This window comes from Solanum pennellii, chromosome 10 (genome assembly GCF_001406875.1).
Source record: "Solanum pennellii chromosome 10, SPENNV200".
Classification (NCBI taxonomy): Eukaryota; Viridiplantae; Streptophyta; class Magnoliopsida; order Solanales; family Solanaceae; genus Solanum; species Solanum pennellii.
In genome coordinates, this window is record NC_028646.1 from 2037651 (window position 1) to 2060656 (window position 23006).

The 23006-nt window shown below is 30.7% G+C and overlaps 4 protein-coding genes across 4 annotated transcripts; 2 read left to right on the forward strand and 2 right to left on the reverse strand.

Annotated features, from left to right (window-relative positions):
- Positions 1-6709: 6709 nt before the first annotated feature.
- Positions 6710-13597, forward strand: LOC107002823 (probable sugar phosphate/phosphate translocator At3g14410). Its single transcript, XM_015200998.2, has 7 exons — positions 6710-6902; positions 10119-10226; positions 10297-10331; positions 11364-11476; positions 11705-11966; positions 12080-12348; positions 12944-13597. Exons 1-7 carry the CDS (start codon positions 6801-6803, stop codon positions 13066-13068), a joined length of 1014 nt encoding a protein of 337 aa, XP_015056484.1. The 5' UTR covers positions 6710-6800; the 3' UTR covers positions 13069-13597.
- A 688-nt stretch (positions 13598-14285) lies between these two features.
- On the reverse strand, positions 14286-15524 carry LOC107001994 (probable glutathione S-transferase). The gene is made up of 2 exons (XM_015199932.1): positions 15210-15524; positions 14286-14630 (listed from the first exon to the last, which is right to left on the reverse strand). Exons 1-2 carry the CDS (start codon positions 15522-15524, stop codon positions 14286-14288), a joined length of 660 nt encoding a protein of 219 aa, XP_015055418.1.
- Positions 15525-16815: 1291 nt separating this feature from the next.
- LOC107032619 lies at positions 16816-18285 on the forward strand. Its single transcript, XM_015234215.1, has one exon. The coding sequence runs from the start codon at positions 16816-16818 to the stop codon at positions 18283-18285; it is 1470 nt and encodes a 489-aa protein (XP_015089701.1).
- A 38-nt stretch (positions 18286-18323) lies between these two features.
- Positions 18324-19868, reverse strand: LOC107002283 (probable glutathione S-transferase). Its single transcript, XM_015200240.2, has 2 exons — positions 19415-19868; positions 18324-18868 (listed from the first exon to the last, which is right to left on the reverse strand). Exons 1-2 carry the CDS (start codon positions 19733-19735, stop codon positions 18521-18523), a joined length of 669 nt encoding a protein of 222 aa, XP_015055726.1. The 5' UTR covers positions 19736-19868; the 3' UTR covers positions 18324-18520.
- Between the last annotated feature and the right edge of the window lie 3138 nt (positions 19869-23006).

Consider the following 23006-nt stretch of genomic DNA (forward strand, 5'->3'; position numbering starts at 1 on the left):
TATATATATATATATATATTCTTTTTCTTTAACAAAAGTGAAAAAAATTATTAATTTTATTACTAAAAAATAGTCCATAGGGGTATATTTGATCCATCTCACACCTTTTTATTACTTTTTTTCAATTCAACAAATAATTTGAATTTAATTATTTTAATGGTCAAATTTATTTTTTTTCACTTAATTTTTTTTATAAAATTTATTATAAACATCCCAAATTTATTTATAATTAAATAAGTCAAAAAATAATTTACTTTTGAAAGAGATCAAATACATAATTTTATTTTAAAATTATTTTCTTACTTTTATAACAATAGAAATATATATAAGCCACTTTTGATACAAATAATATATAAGCTCTAAATAACAAAATTAAAGAGATATATCAACTCTAAATACAGGTCCCGTACCATTAATTAATTATAAAAGAAGACAAAAAAGGTGTACCCAAAAGAAAGGAGAATCACAAATTGAGGATGAGCATTAAAAAACAAGAAAGATAAGTGAGTCACTACAATTGCCTTTTCTTATCATCATTCAATAATTTCCCAAACTATTTATCTATAATTATTAAGACATATTTGGACATATTAAATGTTATAGCATAATAATTTTATGTGGCATTTTGTCATACACTTATCTGCAATTTCCTTTTCCCCTGTCAATATCTATGTAAAATTAAAAAATAGAAGTGTATGATAAGTTAAAGAAACAAGACAAAATATATTTGAAATATGAAATATGAAATATGATAAGATCTATAAAATTTCATCCAATAAAAATATGCATATAAAATTAATTTAATAATTTTTGAAATTATTTCTAGAAGTTTATGAGTTATAAAAATTAATACTTCATGTGCTAGCTCTGAGTCTGATAATAATAATTGTATTAGCTATATAAATCCTTATAGATTATGTTTATCTATTAAATGATTATATAATGAGAGTTTATCAAAAGATAAGACTATTTTAATCAATCATCTATATCCTTAACAAAAAATATTATTACTTTAATATTCAATAACGTACCACAATTAAATTCTTAATATCTTTTATTGATTGAATTTTGAACTTTAATCTTACTCACTAATCTATGAAAAAATCAATTTAATTACCCTTATCTAGTTATCTATTTTTGGAAAACAAATATATTGTCAAATAGCAAAATTTTATTTAATTACTTTCAAAATATATATTGTATTTGTATACATAATAAGTGTAGTCACACATATATAATATTTTTGTAGCAATATATAGTGTATCCATACACTATAAGTGTATTCATATGCTTAATAATAAGTGTATCTACATGTATAAATACTATCCCTAATTATATATCCACTTGTATATATATACTATAAAACTCCAAACTATTTTATATTATACAATTTTTTTTAAACTGGCACTATTTCAGATAAATATAAGGTCTTAATTTGTTGTGTCATTTCATTTTTTCGATTAATAAGTATCCTTACTTATAGTGGCGTAGCTACGTGGTGGACATGTTGTGAAATTCGATACCTTTCATAAAAAAAAAAAAATATCGTATACATAAGTATAATGATATATAAAATAATTAAATAATATATTTTCGACACTTTTAACATAACAAGTTATTGTAGCTCAGTAATTTCAGACTATGTTTAAAATGAAGTAGTGATCCGTATTTGAATCTCATTAGTTTTACTTTCTGAAAAAAAGCTTTTATTATACTGTTTCTGAATATTTTTTATAAAATTTCTGACTCCGTCATTACTTAGTTTACAATTATTTTTTGAGACATTTATGATTGGAGACATTACTATTACAGCTAAGAAATTTCCAGCAGACATGGGCCATAAACATTGTGGAGGTGCAATATATATATATATATACGAGATATCTGTCATCTCTCATGATATATAATTTTTTGTTATATCAATTAGAAAAAAATGCTTGATAGAGTATTATTTTTATGTAGGTTAATTTTTTTCATGTATTTATGAAAAAAATATCTTTTTCTTACTATTATCGTATATTATAACACTCGTTTGATATATATCATATACTTTCAAAGCAAAATATACAAAGAAATTCGATTCGTTTCTTCAAAAAAGAGTGTAATCCTCTATAATACTCATCATGACATGGGATTTTGATAAAAGATTGGTTCATTTTATTAAAAAAAATACAGATTAGATAAATATTTGTCTTAAATTACTTGTTAATTTATAAAATCAAGATGAAATTAATTATTTTTTCGTTTTATCTTTTATAATTAATTTCTTTTTGAAAATGTAACTAAATTTGTACCAAAAATGTTTCTTTAAGTGATAAAATTAATAAAACTAAAATTTCTTATTTATGATTTTGAAGAAACTTATAAAAACTAATAATATAAAAGGAATAAAGTACCTTTAAATTGGACATTTATGATGGGAAACTTCTGAGCCCAATAACATATGTGACACATGAACATGGGGCCATTTAGAAGATGTGGCTTATGGCATCGAAGACAGTGACGGAATTATAATTTTAATTAAAAAATATTAAATATAAAAATATAAAATTACGTAAAAGTTATAAAGTGTTAAAATATGATATTAATATATATCAATACATAAAAAGATATTTTTATTTATTATATAATTTTTAAACAAATAAATATCGATCAATAATCGAATATATGAAATCCGATAATTGAAGGGATAGTGAAAGAAGTAGACAAAGAAACGAAACCAGAGCCCAAAGACAGATACAACTTACAAGTAAAAATCTAATTTTATTTATTTATTTATTTATTCAAATTATTTTTTTTAATTATAAAATTGAAGTCAAAAGTCACAATATTATGAAATGAGAAACTTCACCAAAAGAATTACTACAAGATAGAGCTTTTTTTCTTCTTTTTGAGTATATTCCTTAATCAGGGGCGGAGCTATTTTGTACGAAGGGGGTTTATTATATTATTGTTTAATTCGAACTTCCTTCGATGAAAAATCATATTATTTATGTATGGTTAGAGTAAGTTTATATGTATATATAGTAGATGTCGAACCCTTTCGATTATCTATTTCTACATATTTTGAACCTTCTTATTAAAAATTATGGCTCCATCTCTGCTTATAATATACCTGAGATTTTATATTTTATTTATATTGTTATATAAAAACATACAAACGTGAATTATAAATATGAAAAAAAAAAAAAAAAGGTCATGTAGTAGGTGGAATATAATATGATAGTGAAGAGTAGTTGGGAGGGTACATTAATCGATATCCACACAAATAATATATTTTATAACATTATTTCTTAGATGATGTGCCTCAATGAATAAATTCTTATTAGGAGAATAAATAAAAAAAAATATATACATAATATAACTTGTAATAAACATTAATTGCTTGATATATTGTTAAAAATATTATCATAAAAATCGAATGAAAAATAAAATGTTAATTATGAAAAATATATATATATATATATATCTTGATATAATTTAAATAAGTAACAAATTGGTTATCTCGTAAAATATGATAATAATCTGCTTATTTACGGTTATAATGTTTAGAGAAAAAACTTCAGATAATATCATGTGTTAGTATTATAACTAATAAAAATCTTGAAAATAATTATTAGAAATGATAAATTCATACAAGTATATAATTTTACTCGAATATTTTCGAGTAGAAGTAAAATTTTATCTTGGTTATATATTAATTTAAAATATTATCTCATGATGAAAAGTAATAGTAGAATATATATATTATCATATGGTGCTTTTGACCATTTTCATAATATTGGAATTTAAGTTAAGAGATTTCTCTTATTGTCGTACTTAATAATATTTTAAAATATTTTTGGTCCTTCAATAATATTTATATAAACATTATTATGTAGCTAGACATGACAATAAATTATTATAAACAAACATATTTTGTGCATATTATTAGATTTAAAGAAATTTCATTTTATTGTATTTATTAGAAGAACACATTTTTATGCAATATCATTAAAAAAAATTTGTGATTTTATTTTGTGTACTTTGTATCTTACATTTTTTTTTTTTTTTTTTTTGCATATTTCATCTTCATGCATGAGAATTTGTTGAACTCTATTCATATCATATCTTGAGGATTTTGGATTATAGACTAGAATTTTCACCTTTTCAACTATAATAAAATATAATATGAATTGTATGTTTTTAATTGAAAAATTATTTGTATTTTAATATTCTTTAATAGATTTAAATTCAAAATTCTCATCACTATATTTTATAACCCTTTGAACTTTGTATTAACTTCTTTTTTTTTTTCACCTTGAACTTTGTGTTAACTACCTCAGTGGTATTTGGGTGGGCTGCATGGGTAATAGTTTGGGCCGCAGGGGTATTATGGGTCACATATTTGTTTACGAAGAAACTATATATATTAGACATACTTCATTACTTCCTCCGTCCGGTATTGTTTGTCACGATTTCTATTTTTAGATCATTACTTCCTCCGTCCGGTATTGTTTGTCATGATTCCTATTTTTAGAGTATAACTTTAAAAAATTTGACTTACATTTTAAGATGTACTTTTTTCATCATATTAATATTGTAATTTATAGTACTTTTCATATAGTTTTTAGAATATTTAGATTTTTCGTTTAAAATATCGAATTAATGTGATCTAATTTACCTTTGAAAATTAATCAAATTGACTTTCGACAAGTACAACATGACAAATAATTCTAGACGGAAGGAGTATTATATATATATATATATATATAGCAATTTTCACATATAGCAAACATAAAAATAATGTTTGTATGATATAACTATAGTTTGCATAATTGCGCTTCATAGCAAACATAAATATGTATATTTCGCTATACAGATACAAAAAAAGAGTTGTATAATTCGCTATACATATACAAAGAAAACAGTTGTATTATTCGTTAAACTTATACAAAAGAAAGCAATTGTATAATTTGTTTCGGTATACATATACAAAAGATCTATTGTATAATCTGTGTTTGTATAAAGCGAGAAAGAGAGAAAGAAAACTGGACTGGGGAAGATTGTATTTGTATAATCCCAAGTGTTCATGTCAAAAATATATATGCATTTGTATTTGTATATACAATTTTTTCTTCCTTTATACAAACACAAATGCATGCAATGCATATATTTGTTTTTGTATAAAGTGAGAGAGCCACAACCAATCCAAACGAACCAAATCAATATGATAGATGTTTACACTTCTTACATGAAAGATAGTGCAATATGAGGTGATTTAGGTGATAATGTGAAAGACTATTTCGTTTCTCTTTGATCTACCGTTGAGTCTAAAACTGTTTCTAGTCTATTTTGTTGTAAATTGAGATGAAAATTAAATGAAATCGCCGCATGTAACAAAATGAGAGCTCTACTCAGTAGTTCATTACTAAACGAATAGCAATGGTATTTGTCCAATTGATTTTTCAAAAAAAAAAAAAGTCGAGGCGAGCGAGATTCGTTGAGCGAGAGGCGATTGACAAGTGTTCTATTTTATACCATTTTTCCTTATAATATATATATATATATATATATATATATAATAATAATAATAATAATAATAATAATAATAATAATCTGCATTTAAAAAATTATAATTTTTTTCCATAACTAAGAGTTTTCTATCATATATTGAGAAAGATACACCTATATACATGTATTTTTGCTGTTAGATACACTAAAATAGGGAGAGAGGCGATCGAGATGGGCACAAAAACAAGTGAGATTATATGTGTGATTTTCCTATGTATCTAGGATATCAGATACATCAGAAAGTAAATAGTAATATTTGTTATCCATCTCTAATACGTGTGAATTCACTTGTATATAGTGTATTTCAAACAAATTACAACTATCCGACCCCATAAATTTCATGATACATGCATATGCACCAAAATATGGTGAAATTCGTAATATTATCAACTAGCGTGTATCTAAATAATTATCGATACAGACTTCAAAATCAGTCTCCCGTCAATGTGATACTTGTGTCTTTTTGATTGGTTGGTGAGTGAGATAATTATATTATGTTATTTCTTTTGTTAAGATATCGTATTATGATTTTGAATAATATATTATTTAGTTTATTATAAAATAATATTTTTATATCGAACATACTTATTTAATATTCATTTAAAAAATAAGCTATGTTTCGTAAAAGTCAAATATGTGTTAAAACTTTATATAAATTGACTTGTAAAAAATATTTGGATATTTATGACTAGATATTATCTAAATTAAACATTATATTGAAAACACCTATAAATTCGACATATATTATTAGTTTCGTCTTCAAATAATTGATAATCTTAAAAATATCATTTATTTGATTAACTAAACTTAGCACACCTTCAATCTGCCACATGATATATCAAGTAGTGTCAAACTCTTATAGAAACATCATATTCTTAATAAAAATTCGAGTAAAATGCTTAATACACCCCTAAACTTGGCGATAATTGTTGAGCATATTTCTCTGCAAGATCAGAGTATATTTAAATTCAATTAGTTCGTAAAATGAAACTAATAATTCAAGCCGAATTTAAAAATATGTTTAATATCCTCTCTAGATTTTATTTTTTTCTTGATACTAATTTGAAATGAAATGAGCTAAATCGATACTTATTTTGAGATCGAAAAAGATTACCGAAAAACAAGCAAAATATCCGTGTTCGTCTTTTTTTCTCTTTTTCATTTTTACAAACAGTTGATGTACACAAAATTCCAGTCAAGCTTCAACCAGTGAGCGAGCGCGTGTTGACTGAACTCTTTAGGTATCAATGGCGGATCGAGAGAGAAAACTGATGAGCGAAGGTGTTTTAACTTATGCATACATACTTCTCTATATTTCCTTATCGAGTGGTCAGATCTTCTTCAACAAGGTACCTAAAAAAAACAATTCAATTTGATTCATGTATTCATTTGTTTCAATTGTTTTTAGCAGTATGTTGTAATGTTAGTTGATTGGGTAACTGTGAAATTCATTTTGTTGATGGGAGTTTCATCAACTCCCAATTTAAGAAAAAATGAAAAAGATAATAGGGGATTGAAACAAGGTAAGTAAAACATTAAGTTGATTAATGTGTTCATTTGTTTCAATTGTTCTTAGCTTGGATTATAGGGAGGAGAGACATGAGTGTCGCGGTATGTTGAATGGATAAGGGTGTTGATCGGAATCTTAGTAGCTCAGTTAGTTGGTTTGCTACCTGAACCTTGTAATCCCCTCCTTATAACTTGAGAAAAATGACAAAATGAAGAAAAGGGGATTGAAATAAGGTATATAAAATATTAAATGATGAGTTCATTTGTTTCAATTGTCCTTAGCTTGGGTTATAGAGAGGATAGATATCAATGGCACTATGTTGTACGTCCTCGCAAAAAGTATTAAAATGATTGAGGAGAATCTTAGTAGCTTAGTTGGTTTGCTACCGAAACTTTTACCTTGTTGATGAGAGTTCGATTCCCCACCTTGTAATTCCCTTCATATATTTTCTTTCCCCTACCCCCAATTTAAGGGGAAAAGAGATGCATGCAATTGAAACAAGGTACATAAAACATTAAGTTGACGTGTTCATTTGTTTCAGTTGTCCTTGGCTTGGGTATAGGAGGATATATATGAGTGTGCAAAATTATTTTAAACTAGCATAAATCATCTAATATTGGATGGATAAGAAATAGCCTACTTGAATTAGTTTGAGATGGAGTTGATTGATTAAAGTGGTTTACTTTAACGATGTCTAATTAACATTGGGTTTACTTTAACGATGTCTAATTAGTTTGGTGGTTGCTAGAAATTGAGTACGTATCCGTTTTCCTGTGTCTAAGTGTACCATGTTGGTAGTGAGGTGGGTTAGGTATTGGGCAATTTTCACCTCGTAATCGAGCTTTTGGGTTGAGTTAGCGCCAATCTCTATTTCTTTTTCATGGTATCAACCGGAAACTCATTCTCTGTTATTGTGTGTCACAATGTTGGGCTCCATGTTATGTTGTTCACGCTCAAATTAGTAGACCTAAAAGTGCAAAGGGTGTTAAGTGTCCCACTTGGGTTGAGAAATTAGTTAGGTATTCAACAACTTTCACCTCATAAACTAGCTTTTGGTTAGGCTCATTCCCTGTTGTTGTATGTCTCAATGTTGGGCTCAATGTAGTGGTGTTCACACTCCAATTAAAAGACCTGAGAGTGCGAAGGGGTAAGTGTCCCATGTTGGTTGAGAATTTGTTATTTGTCTTGTTATATGATATTAGGCAATCCTCACCTCATAAGCTAGTTTTGGGTTGAGTTGGGTCCAAAATCCATTTTATGACTCTGTTACGGTGGATATTTGTAAATTGTAGGATTTAGTGAATAAGGCCATTCGTACACATGAAGCATAAACATTTTTTTAACTTCTTTTTTGTAGTGTTGTGACTTGTGTCTAGCTAGGTTGTCGCACCTTGACTATTTCACGGATACTTGTAACCTTCCACCATTACATGTACCGGATAACTTTGTTCACCAAAAATTAGGACCTTAATCCGATGGGAGGAAATCCTCTAACTCTGTTTGAATTTGCTGAGCAAGCATTTTTTCCCATAATCTTCATTGACTGCTAGACCACATTGTTCCAACATGAAGCACAAAGTTAGAATTCAAAAACCAATTTATTCTTTATAGACATAGTGTGAGTGCAATTATATAGTACCTCACTTTCCTTTCCTTTCTTTTCCATCAACAACTTTGGGCTCATGTTACCCAAGTGGAGATTGCGGAAGTCTAGTACTGTCCTATAATTTGTGATTTGATTAGTTTGAGTACTCTATTTGAAATGGTGGAGGTGTTTTATTAGAAGGATTTTTTAAAACGCTCAAGGATAAGCATTTCTAGCATTGATCAATGGTCAGCTTTTCTTAGAAGATTCTCGAGGTGCACCAATGTGTACAAATAGGTTCTTCGTCAAAGGAATATATTTCTGAGTTAGTCATGTAAGGAACCATTGGCTGGTTTAATATAATTTATTTGTTTCTTCTTTGCGTATTTAAGATCCAAAGTCATTATTTGGTCACATGCCTAGGATAGTTCATGAATATTTAAAGTCTGTTTGGATGGGAGACACCTTGGTTTCTGGGGACTTCATAGACATCTCACTCACTCTTCTTTTGAAGTAAATTTGTAGAAGAGCTCAATGTACTGCAGTTTTGAGCTTTTGCTCAATTCACCTCTAGTTTGAGTTTATGGTTTCAAATCCAAATTTTCTTAAAAAAACAAATGTGCGTAAACAATTTGGGCCTATGAATTTTAAACCAATATGGGCAAATCCCTCGATTAAAATAACCCCTCAATCTCCAATTTCATTTTGGTTAAAAATTTGTTGGATATTAAGTACACCTTTCATTGGATATTATTAAGACACCGATGCTATCTCCCGTTCCTTTTCGAAAATTTTCTTCTGTAGAAGGTTAAGCTGGGACTTAGTTAAAATTACACACATGCTCTGCTTCTATCAATCTTGATCAGATAATTTCATTAAACCTGATCAATCATGTATTAAGTATGCTTCTCCACATTTTCAAGAGGAATCTGTATGTCCTTACAGAAGCCCCTGTAACCTAGATAATTAGGTTTCTGTTCATTCTTCCTTGTGGATAAGCTTACCATAGTGACCAGATTTAAACTCTAGTAACCTAAACCTCCTTCAGAAACAACCTCTCTCCCTCACCTCTGAGGTAGAGGTAAGGTCCGCGCACACTCTACCCTCCCCAGCCCTCACCATGTGGGATTACACTGGGTATGTTGTTTTTGTTGTTGTTACCGGAACCTCCTCGGTGAGTTGGACGACTGTGAATCAGCCCTTTGCTAATGGCATTGAAAAACCTAAACCATAAAAGAGAACTCAAATATCAGGTTTCTCTAAAGAAGTGGCCACTATGCTTTGGCTGATACTTTGATACTTTTCTTTTTCACCTTTCAATGAATTGAAAATGAGATAAAGATGCATCATTGTTGGATTTTATCTTGCTTGATTTCTTTTGACTACAGTTCTCAGTTGTTGCTTTAAGAATAGTTCACTTGTTTGACGTTTCTCTGCTCCTTTTTATGTGCAATAATTTGTTCATTGCAGTGGGTTTTATCATCAAAAGAAATAAACTTCCCGTATCCTCTTGCGCTGACGCTACTTCACATGGTCTTCTCCTCAGTACTGTGTTTTGTGCTTACCAAAGTTCTCAAGGTAAGAATTTTTCTCCCTTTTACTGATTGTTTGGGTAACTAGTAATGCTAATTTAGGCATTTCTTTGCAGATAATGAAGGTTGAAGAAGGAATGACTCTAGACATGTGAGTGCATGTGAAAATATGTCATGTTAAATGTTTTGGGTAGCAAGTTTTATATCCAAGAACTCTATTACTCTGTCTATTCCAATTTATGTGGTACCAATTACTGTTTTGAGAGTCGAATAGGTTCTTCTTTGACCACATTTTCTTTAAAAAGTTGGGATTACATTATGACTTCTGGTTCTTTATATGTAGTTTCTAAATATGTAATTATATTTCTGAAATCTTGAAGAATCTAATTCCGATTCACACCGAAAATTAAGTACTTTGGCTACTCTGAACTTCGTCACATGAAGTGGAATGAAGGGAGTATTTTTTATAACTTTTCTTCAATAAAGAAGGCTCATTTAGCTAGATTTTGTCCTACCAAAATTTATGTAAATCTCTGTCTTCTGCCATCTCATCGCTTTTCCTCTTTCGGTGCAATTCATATCTTTTCTCCTGCTTTGCCTTGCCCGCCTTGGAAGTTGGATAAGCCAAGACTTGAGTGTTTAGCTGTTTAGTACATCACAAACTCCTTGGCTTATTGGTTAGAGATGTTCACTTTCTTCAAAGAATCATGTCATGCATTGCACAAGTTACAGATATACTTCTCATTAAAATTATACTTTTATTGTCTTCCCTAAAATGATGATAGGAATTTATTGTCCCAACATGTTGCTCCACTAAGAGACAGAGCGCCACATAGTTTCAATCCTCATCCTTACAATTATGCATAATCAGACATCTAGTTAGGCATAAAATGGATTAGTTTGAATAACTTACTGAAATAAGTGTACACTTGCACTGCACAGTTATCAAAACATGTATAAACAAGACAGAAAAATATTAGCATTAATCTTCTTCCTCACAGTTAGTATAAACTAGAAACATACCTGAAGTTGCTGGTTCTCTCAATTTTATCACAACTTTTGCATTTGTGCTCAAAATCCTTACAACAGAAGTAGGCACCAGTGTGTTACTGTGCTACTTTTTTCCTTCTCAACTTTTTTCCATTAGACTTTCTTGAAGACTAACTAAGATTTCAATATGCAGATACATTAGCTCGGTCATCCCAATTGGTGCTATGTTTGCTATGACTCTTTGGCTTGGGAACACAGCTTACCTTTATATTTCTGTTTCATTTGCTCAGATGTTGAAAGCAATCAGTAAGAATTTTTTCTATCGAGTTGTCTTACATTCTGTAGTTCATAGATGTTAGAGGTATGTAAAACTTCAGTATAGTTTTATGCTGATATATGTAAGTGTCAAAGGATGTTTCATGTGTGATGTTTACACTTTAGACGTTGGGCTGGTGGACGTCCTGCTCAAGTACTCTATACTCTTCGTTTGTTTGTGTGAGAATATGATTTCACATTTTTAGGTCTCATCTGCAGTGCCCGTAGCTGTCTTCATCCTTGGAGTTGCAGCTGGACTCGAAATGATGAGCTGCAGAATGCTTCTCATAATGTCTGTAATCAGTTTTGGTGTACTAGTAGCTTCTTATGGAGAAATAAACATCAACTGGGTTGGTGTCATCTACCAAATGGGAGGTGTTGTTGGAGAAGCATTGAGGCTTATATTTATGGAGATTCTGGTAAAACGGAAGGGCATCAAGCTAAACCCCATTTCTGTCATGTACTATGTTAGCCCATGCAGGCAAGTACTTTTTTTGTCTGAAAGCAGGATGCTTTTTCGAATTTTGTTATTATGTTATGCTTTAACATTATAAAAAAGACAATGTAATGGAACTCTCTTGTTACACAATGCAGCGCTCTTTGCCTTTTAGTTCCATGGATCTTTTTGGAGAAACCAAAGATGGACGAACAACTAACATGGAGCTTTCACCCTCTTGTTCTAACTCTAAATTGTATATGTACCTTTGCCTTGAATCTCTCTGTTTTCTTGGTGATCTCACATACAAGTGCCCTAACAATCCGTGTTGCTGGAGTTGTCAAAGACTGGGTGGTTGTACTGCTGTCTGCACTACTTTTTGCTGATACGAAGCTGACACTTATCAATCTTTGTGGTTATGCTATTGGTAATTTTCTGACCATCTTATCTGATGCCAAGAAACATTCTACTTTTAACTATTTAACTAATTTCCAGTCATTTTCCTTGCATTCATTCTACATAGATGCGCTCCTTTGCAAAATACTCATCATCTACTTCTTGTTTTGGCTCATTTTCTGTGCCCGGTAACTGGATAACCCTTTGCTTTGTCTCTATTGATTTGTCTAATTGAACCAATGCTGCATCTAGTCCTCCGGGAACATCTTTCTATATTTTATCGCAACTGCTTTAATTTGTCCAGTGTTGGCACTTTGTGGTAGTGATATAATCGTAACTTCTTCATTAGAAGAGCTAACCTGTGACTAATACAACTAATGGTTTTAGACCTCAGTAATGACACTATTGTTCTTGATGAATACATTGAGAGGACTAATAATTAATAAACACTGCCAAGAGCTTCATGTTGATAGAACACTTATTTTATGTTTTTATTTTCTCAAGTAAGATTGTTAGACTTGGAGAAATCCTAATCTTTTCTCGTACTGCATATATGATGATAGATATAAATATTGATGGCACTTTTTTGTGACCGCATAGTAATATAGAAAATATGTTTTCTGCAGCTATTGCAGGTGTAGCTGCATATAACAGCCACAAGCTAAAGAAGGAAGCTACCCGAGTAAGCTCAGACGAGTCTCAAGCTACTTCATCTCTACCTTTAGTATCATCTTCAACGTCAAATGCGTAGATCTATCTGAAGAGTAGTCTTGCAGTCTATTCTGAGGTCTTGCAAGTAACGGAGCAGAAAATTCTGCAAATTCCAGTATGTCTTTTTTTTCGGGGCAAGTAGGGGTTGGCTCACTCTTAAAATTGATGCATTGTTGAATACTGCAACACATTTGCTGGTTTAGTAGAAGATAAAGTTAAACATGGTGATATTCAAGTCATGAACTTGTCTATGCGACATTCTCTGGTTATTACTGCTGCTTTTGAATTCGAGACATCGGAGCACAAGAAAAAGAAACAGCTATAATGATGTATAATATAGACGATACCATATACTTTTAAACGCGTAAAGGTTGGGAAACTGACATTCTTTTAGTTCGATATAGACATCGATGAATGCTGACTGTTGATATGTTGAAACAGATTCCAGATTTATTAGAGTGTATAGCTGTTGGTGGAATTGAGTTCTTCTTGAGACAATTTTCTGTTGTAAGGTTGATCATTTTTTTTTTTTTGCTTGAAATACAATATTTGAACAGATTTAGTAAGAATTGAAGCCTTACATTGTATGATGAGCTATCACTTCTTTCACCACATAAATTTATCTAATTGGATTGCTTTATTTGAGCCGAAGATCTTTCGAAAACACTCTATCTACCTTGAAAGGGTAAACGTTTGCGTACATACCATTCTCCCCAGATCGCACTTGTGGAGTTACATTGAGTTATCTTAGTTTACAAGTATGATTAAAGTTCATTCTTTTAAGCAAGTTATCTTGGATGATTATATGGTTTTATATGCAAACTTAAGTTGCTTAACATGATAATCATTTAAGTCAAATCTATAACTGATAAGTCTAACCGATAACATTCAAAACTAAACAGAACAGAACGAAAAACGGTCCTGGCTCACATATTAAAACATGATATCAGAACATACAAAAGTTCTAAATTCACCAATAACATTCAAAACTAAGCAGAACGGAACGATATGTAGTCCTAGTTCACATATTAAAACATGATATTTTTAATTCACTAATATCATTCAAAACTAAACAGAACGGAACGATAAGTAATCCTGGTTCACATATTAAAACATGATATCAGAACAGACAAAAAGTTGTGAATTCACCAATAACATTCAAAACTCAACAGAACGGAATAATAAGTAGTCCTAGTTCACATATTAAAACATGATATCAGAACAGACAAAAGATTCTGAATTCACCAAATGATTCATCTACTCTATTCCATAATGCTTTCTAATTTGCAAAGCAAAGTCATAAACCTTAAGAGGTTCAACAACATTTTTGTAGACACTTTCCCTTTTCATGCATCTTTTCATCCATGCAATAATCTTTGGTGTTTCAACTTCTGTACTAAATTCTCCAAATTTTTCATAAGTATCAAACCAACTACAAATTCCTATGAGAGAAATGTCCAAGTAACCAAACTTTTCACCTCCAAAATAAAGTTTATCTCCAAGAATTCCTTCTAGCATCCTTAATGTGTCTATGTAGTTTCCCTTTCTTGTTTGTTTTTCTCCTCCTTTTTCCATCCATAATTTACGCCCCGTATCAAACACCTGTGTAGAATTTAGAGTCAGTGACTTCAGAATCGAGCTGATATACAAAATATTAAATATGCGTACATTTTTGAAGTTTTAAACGAAAGACCTAATCCTCAAGACACAAAAATGCCCTCTAGCAAAAAATGCAAAGGTAAGACTGTATACGTAAGACCTAAAGTGGTCTGACCCTTATTTGTACCCTGTGAATAGAATGAGCTTAGTGCATCAAAATGTCCATTATATGCAAAAGTTTCAATATTTTCTTATGATGACTTGGTGGAGATATGTCAGCATAAAAGATTTACTTTTCTTTTCTTTTTCCTGTGAGCTTAATTTACTTGACCGAAGGCTCCAAAAAATGGAAGTTTCTTTCCGTCAGACGAAGTTGAACACAACTTATAAGTACATGTAAAAATTTACTAAAATATCAACATATATTAATTATAAACTCATAATTTCACAAGTGAAATAGGTTCAACAGTAAGAACCTTAAAGGTCGAACTTATCAAGTTTAAATCCAAATCGAACTTATCAAGTTTATATTCTGATTCTACCTCTTATGTCAATGTATAAAAAAAATAACAATTTTGTTACCTTTTCCACATAGTCAGCCCAAAACATAGCTTGATATTTTTCATAAGGATCACTAGGAAGAAAATTAACTTTGTCATTCCAAACCTCATCAATATATTGGACAACATTTAGTGATTCACAAATTGGTTTTCCATTGTGAATCAAAACTGGTATTTTCTTGTAAATTGGATTCATTTCTAAAAGAATTGAACTTTTTTCAATCATATTTTGTTCTTTGTACTCAAAATTGACACATTTTTCAGCTAGTGCTACCCTAACTCTCATGCCATACATACTAGGCCAAAAGTCCAATAAAATCACCTCTTCATTTGCCATTTTTATAAAATCAAGAGAAATCATAAATTAACAACAAGAAGTTTTGACTATTCCAAAAAAATTTTTTTAGCTTGTGATATAAATATATTGTTAAGTGTTGGATTCTTGTATTTTAGCTTATGTATTCGAGTGATTGTGCCGTAATACCTTGTTCCTTTCTACTTGACGTTCTTTTATTTTCCTCGATTTTTACATAAAGGTAATTTGCTTACTCCGCATTACCATGTTGGATTCTTGTATTTCAGCTTATGTATTAACGAAAATGTACTGGAGCTAGATAGGGACTAGAGCATATATATATTTTTATACTAACGAATATATTTATCCACTAACCCGATTTATTAAATATCGAATCGACAGATAAGATTGTGCCACGTCTCCCTAATTAGTCTTTCGTTAGAGTGAAGGACATATATGCTCTAGTTTTTGGACGTCAGGGGCATCAATATCTCAAAAGTATGACGAAAGATATATATCTGCATATCATTTACGATAGTTCGTGATATATTTTTTTATCCCTTAAGTATTTTCATTATAGGCCAGTTTGGCTAGATTGATGAAACCAAGATTTTCAGAATTTTGTCTTGGCTAGGCTAGGGAATACAACAGAAAAGAAGATACAACTTTTTGTCAAAGTACCATAATATATTTGAACTTTTTTTGACTAGTTGAATTTTGGTGATGGTTTTGCAAAACCACAAAATCTAACGGTTAAAAAATAATGGTATGGATGTACCTTTCGTAGCATAATTAAGCCGAACTATTAACGAATGACTTAATGAGTCTTTTTTCAATGTTCGATGACGTATTTGAATTTTTTCCTTATAAAATATATCATTTCATTTTATTACTCTCATTCGTCTCAATAAGCCATAAGAACCCTAAATTTTTAGTTGAGGGTTGATATGTGTATATATAGTCAAAGGAGATAGACATATTTTTTTAATAGGTTTATCCTTCAAATGTGATATTATGTAGCGATGAAAAACGATACAATCTATTTAAAACGTTGTATTCAATAAAATAATATATAATAACACAAAACAATACATTATGAAACATTGCGTAACAACCCTCCATGGAGTGAGGTAATTGAAGGGCTAGGATGAGCATAGTACTTTACAAGTACCAAACACAAGCATCTTGCTTCTCATTTTCACTTACACTTTGTTAAATGTGTTGTGTATGTATATAATGAAACTGTCCTTTACTTTCTTTAACTCTGTGAAAAATAAAAATATGACAGACAAATTGAAACGGAGGAAGTAATAAACAACTTGCAAGTTAAAAGATGGTTTTGCTGAAGAGGATTTGTGATGATATAGAAGAGATTGAAAACAAGAAGATTGGCCTTCGTCGAGGTCTTTTAACGTTGATGTTAGAATGGAAATGTTTTGAACAACACTTGGATTTAACAGGAACAAGGTTGAAAGAGTGCTTCAATGAACTTGTATCCAGAGAGAAGCATATGTGTGCTACTCAAGAATCAATAGGTGAAAGCTTAAAGGAACTTGAGTTAGTTAGAGAATCACTCAACGCGAAACGTGTTGAAGTTGAGGAGAAAGAAAGACAGATATCAGAGTATATTGATGACTTGAAAGTGAGAGAGGAGAAAGAGATATCGATTCGTGGTATGCTTGAGGTGTTTGAGAATGTACTTGAGGGAAGGCTTAAGGAGATTGATATGAAAGAGAAGAAATTTTACGAGCTAGCTAATGAGCTCGATTCCAAGGAAGATAGATTGAAGCAACGAGAGAATGAAATGAAGGCGCGAGAGGAAGAACTTGAGTCTGCTATGTTGTTCAACAAAATGCAGCTGGATTCTACGAGTCAGTTGAGTCCACGAGGATGTGATTCGAGGAAAAGAGAGAGGACAATGTTGGTGGAGTCTAACTACCCATTCAAAAGGCTAAAACCAGGAAAATCTTCGGAATATAGCAATGCTGTTGATACAAGCAATGCTGATCAATTGGCGATGATTTGTTATGATATGATTGTTCGTGATGAATCTGAAACAGAACCGGAGACAGATCATAAAGGTATCACACAAGTATGTGACTGTCCTCGTGCTAAGTTTCACGACTTTGATAAGGGGAAAAACATAGAGGATTTTGACGTTGATCAAATTTGGGCGTGTTATGATGATTTAGATGGTATGCCTAGACTCTACGCGCGAGTTGAAAAGGTTTTTACTCCCAAATTTAAGTTACAAATGGTGTGGTTAGAGGCTAATGCAGAAGAAGATCATTTCACAAATCATGAGTTACAGATTAGTTGTGGTAGATTTAGACTCGGAAGCTCACTAGACGTCTCAGAACACCTTATATTCTCTCATCAAGTGAAATGTGAAAGAGATGATTATGGTTATTATCTGATATATCCTACGAAAGGTGAGACTTGGGCTGTTTGGAGCTCTGAACTACTAGATGACCATCATCGACAGCTTAAGTATGAGATCGTAGAGGTACTTTCTGATTTTGTTGATGACGTTGGTATAAGTGTTAGTTATCTGGATAAAGTCAGTGGATTCATCAGCATTTTTGAAAGGAGACGTCGTGGAAATGACTCATTCGTGATACCAGCAGATGCATTACACAGATTTTCTCATAAAGTTCCCTCCTTTAAGTTGACAGAAACGATAAACGAGTCTTTTGAACTTGATCCAGCTTCACTACCTGATTTGTCAGATAGGTACAACGACAAGTTCAAGGTCGGAAATGATGTCTTTCGCTTCAAAATGGATCAACCTGAAGAGTCTTAGGCATTTGAAGTTAAAATATACGATAACAAGAATTACGATTAGGAAGAACAGAACATCTGTTTCTATTATTCATATCATAATGTCCAAGAAGAAGCGACAGCAGAACTACATAGATAATACTGACACTCCACAAGTCAACGCTTGGCGATTGTCTTTATTCCTTCAACTCTGAAACTATTTTTCGGCAAGGCAGAACTAAGTGCCTTTCGTGTATTATGAAGCAAATGAAACATGTTTATTCTAATCCATTTTTCTTTCTGAATTCAATTACTACCTCATAGATCTTACGAGAGTCAGCTAGAGATTTCGAGACACTCTCCCTCTTCATGCATCTCTTGCCCCAAGCAGCAATCTTCGGGCACTCAGCCTCTATGCTGAAGTTGCAAATGGTCTCGTACGTATAAAACCAGCTATAGAATCCAATCAGAGCAATATCAACGAAACCAAAACTTTCCCCTCCGAAGTAAGGCTTGTCTCCCAGTGCAGCTTCCTCGAGTAACTTGAGTGGATCGATGAAGTCCTTCTTACCTTCCGCAAACTCTTCTCTTTTGACTGTCCATATTCGTCTCCCGAAATCATACAACTGCAATTTCAATATTTCCATTACAAAAATCTCATCTTTTTTATTTGTGATCATGTAAAACAATACCAATCAACTACAACGTCTGCTATATGAATCGTCTATATCTACTCTTATCTTATCCAGAATCCGTTTCATAGACAAATCAACAACAACAACAACATAACCAGTATGGTAGAGAGACTGTTTTTGATAGAATCTCGACTCAAGGAAAAAACAATCCAAAGCAGAAGTAATGAAAGTTAAACCATAACGAAGACATTCTGAACAGTAACTACAACAAAATAATACGATAATCAAACAACAAATACACTCAGTCTTATTGACAATCAGTTTCAATCTAATACCATAATCAAACAACGAACAACATATCCAGTGTAGTCTCACAAAATGAGATCTCGGAAGTACCTTTCAAAGGCAGAGAGACTGTTCCGATAGACTTAGTCCAACAAGACATTCAGAACAGAACAGTAAGTATAACAAAATATTACGATAATCAAAGTATATACAAGAAACTACAGGAGCAATACTACGGATACTAGTACGAACCTTATCAGTATAGCTAGCCCAAAACCTGGCTTGTGATCTGTCATAAGGATGAGAAGGTAACAGAGGAGCTTTATCCTTCCATACCTCATCGATATACTCAACAACGACGAATGATTCACAAACAGGTCTTCCATTGTGAATCAGAACTGGAATCTTTTTGTGTATTGGATTCATCTTCAATAAAAGACTACTTTTAGAGGTAAACAAGTCTTCTTCCTTGTACTCGTATTCGATCGCCTTTTCAGCTAATGCAACTCTCACTCTCATGCCAAACATGCTAGGCCAGAAATCCAGTAGAATCACCTCATCATCATTCTCCATTACTATATGCTAACTATAACAATAACTCAAATTGTTAACAAATATAACAAATAGTTCCACTGTTCATTTGCTTGTATTTGTATATGTATTAACTTGTTTTTATAGTCAAAAATCATAACATGTGAGACAACAAACACATAATCTAAAGTTCCAATATAGGTTGGCTTAATTTTCAAATAAGGTATCATTAACTTAATATAAAAAATTAGAGATAACTTACTTTTTTGTTAAATGTCATTGCCATTGTCATCACCAACAACGACGTTGTGATGGAGCGGTAAATATTTTTTTATCCTTAATCGAAAGGTCTTTTTGGTTCCAGTCTCCTGGGATACGGTGTCGCCTTAGTTAGCTGTTAGGGAGTTCAAATTTAGTCAGACTCCAATATGGCTATTTGGATACAGAGTTTGCCTTGTTTGGGAGCATTTTACCCTCAATATGTGGGATTTTATGGATTTGGGTACGGAGTCGCTTTTATTAGGGACGTTTTACCCTAATATGAGATTTTCCAATGCGAATTCAGATATGAATTTGGATACAAAGTCGTGCTTGTTAGAGAGCGGCTAACTTCCAAGATGAGATTTTTTTCAATGCAAATTCAAATTTAGTCACTTCAAAGCACTAGTGGGACAACTGCTATTGAGACGTTAATTTTTTTTTTTAATAGATTTTGAATTTATTTTAGTCCATGTGTTGACTTTTGTATGGGGAACTTACATAAATACGAAAATATTTATTATTTATAGCAACATAATTTTTTTCATTGAATATTTTATAACATAATTTTAATACATATAACAAAGAATATTTAATATTACATGCATAATTTACTTTTAATACAGATAATAAATTTATCATAGTACTACTATAAATGTTAATAAATAAAAAATCACTAAAATTAACAATTATTTGTTAAAAAATATTCACTCAAAGTATTTTTTTTTTTTCGTTTTGTATTATGGAGAAAAAATAGAGAAACATCAAAGACAAAGTTTAAAAGTCCAGAGGCAATAAATATTGAAGCGTGAATAATATAATATATGATCACTGATAGAATATTAAAATTATTTATTGTGTATTGAGAATAGGGCAGCAGAAAAGTCCAACTAAAAATATTTTAAAAGAAGATTCCACAGATCTAAATCTTTTATTTTTTAATTGTTGTATCTATCTGTCCTAAAATATTTATATTCAATTTATTCACTTTATAATCCAAATGAAATGGGGATCAAATGCAATTTGTCAAATTTAATTTATGTTACATCAACGGATGGAGAGAACATATTCAGATTAAAATTGATTACAGTAGTCAATTAATAACATGTGTATCGGATTCGTAAATTATCTTGATATCGAAAAGAAAAAGGGTAGGATCTTACTTACTAAAAAGTTAAAAAAATGATTCTTTAAAAATAATATATTTTTAGAGTTTAAATATGATTGCAACAAGGGTTGGAATAACACGATGAAATGTTATGCTATTAATATACTGATAGCGTAAAGAATCTTTACGCTTTTAATACAATATAATTAATTTGTCACAATAAAATCTCTCTATTTTATTTGACCGTATAAAAATAACATATACAATTTCAATGTATAAAAATAACATACAATCTCCTAGATTTTTTTTTCTTCGTTAGTTGAAACTCCTTTTTTGTTAATATTATATTAAGGGAAAAGAGTCAAAAATATCCTCAAACGATTTGAAAGTAATAAAAATGCGTTTTATTTGTAATTTGGTTTTAAAACGTCAAACACTTAATAAGTCTACTTTTTTATATATATTTTTTGTCAAATACTTTCATAAGTAAAAAACTAATTCAAAATTAAGTTTGATCAACTTTTAAGTCAATCCAAACGACCTTTTATAAACCCTAGAAGGGTCATAAGGCAAGGGCTAACCCTTCATGTTTTTTCTAATATTATTTCTTAATCTTTCTTACCAACATAATTATCTCCTAATCATATAGTATAACAGAGTCCGGAGCCTAAAGGGTATAAAATATTAACAAAAATTTCAAAACGGTATATAAAATTTTATATTAACCAAAACGGCAAAATCGCTGCAACATCAGCGATTTACTCCACTGAAAAAAGCAAAATCGCTGCCTCTGCAGCGATTTTGCAAAATGTGATTTAAAAAAAAATGAAATCGCTACCTAGGCAGCGATTTTCAAAAAAAAAATTCACATTTTGCAAAATCGCTGCCTCTGCAGCGATTTTGTTTTTCCCGGTGGAGTAAATCGCTGTTGTTCAGCGATTTTGCCGTTTTGGTTAATATAAAATTTTATATACTGTTTTAAAATTTTTGTTAATATTTTGTACCCTTTAGACTCCGGACTCTAGTATAACATAACAAAAAAGGACAAGATTATCATCACATAACAAAAGAGGACAATATTATTATTATTATTTATAACTAAGAGTATTTACATTTCATTGGCTATAATTAAAGAAAATTTTACATTTCCCACCAACATTAAAACACAATCCAAAATCTTGTATTTGCCAATGACAAACTTTTTTCCCCAAAGATGGACCAGCATCACAATCAGATCGATCTCTATCATAGTTAAACACTTGAAATGTTCCATGTGTTTGATCACCGAGAAATTTAACGTTACAAGTGACAGTATTATCATCTTTTACGATAATTGGAACGTCAACACTGTAAACAGAATTTAAATTGAAGTTATGATCACCAAGATTTTTTCCTCTCAACGTACAATCTATGTCCACTGTGTATTTAGCTACTAGATTACGAATAGAAACATTGTAATCTTCCAAGCTAAGTGAATTAACATGAAAAGATGAGAGTAAAAAGCATAGGATAAAAGCATGAGATAATTGGAAAGCCATGTTTTTGTTGTTGTTATTTTTCTTATTTTTGTGTGTGTGTGTGTGTTGATGTGACTTTAATTTATAGTTGTTTTAAATATATTATATTTTTGTTTAGTTAGTTTTATTCCATATTTGTAAATTTTTAGTCTCTAAATTTTGAGATTTTTAGTTAGTTTTATTCCATATTTGTAAATTTTAAGTCACCAAACTTTGAGATGCTTAGTTAGTTTTATTCCATATTTGTAAATTTTAAGTCACCAAATTTTGAGATTTTTAGTTAGTTTTATTCCATGTTTGTAAATTTTTACGCGGTTAAGCAAATTTATACTACTTAATTACTCATTATATCTATAATTTGCTATAATTACCTCTCGTGACTAACATTATACATTGATTATGTGGGCTGACTTTGAATTTGTATAATTAG

Coding starts and splice junctions, on each gene's coding strand:
- LOC107001994 (XM_015199932.1), bottom strand. CDS start 15,524: ATGGCAAATGAAGAGGTGATTTTATTGGACTTTTGGCCTAGTATGTAT. Junction 14,631..15,209: donor GGGCTGACTATGTGGAAAAG/GTAACAAAATTG, acceptor AATTCTACACAG/GTGTTTGATACGGGGCGTAA.
- LOC107002823 (XM_015200998.2), top strand. CDS start 6,801: ATGGCGGATCGAGAGAGAAAACTGATGAGCGAAGGTGTTTTAACTTAT. Junction 10,332..11,363: donor GAAGGAATGACTCTAGACAT/GTGAGTGCATGT, acceptor TTCAATATGCAG/ATACATTAGCTCGGTCATCC. Junction 11,967..12,079: donor TACTATGTTAGCCCATGCAG/GCAAGTACTTTT, acceptor TACACAATGCAG/CGCTCTTTGCCTTTTAGTTC.
- LOC107002283 (XM_015200240.2), bottom strand. CDS start 19,735: ATGGAGAATGATGATGAGGTGATTCTACTGGATTTCTGGCCTAGCATG. Junction 18,869..19,414: donor GGGCTAGCTATACTGATAAG/GTTCGTACTAGT, acceptor TTGAAATTGCAG/TTGTATGATTTCGGGAGACG.
- LOC107032619 (XM_015234215.1), top strand. CDS start 16,816: ATGGTTTTGCTGAAGAGGATTTGTGATGATATAGAAGAGATTGAAAAC.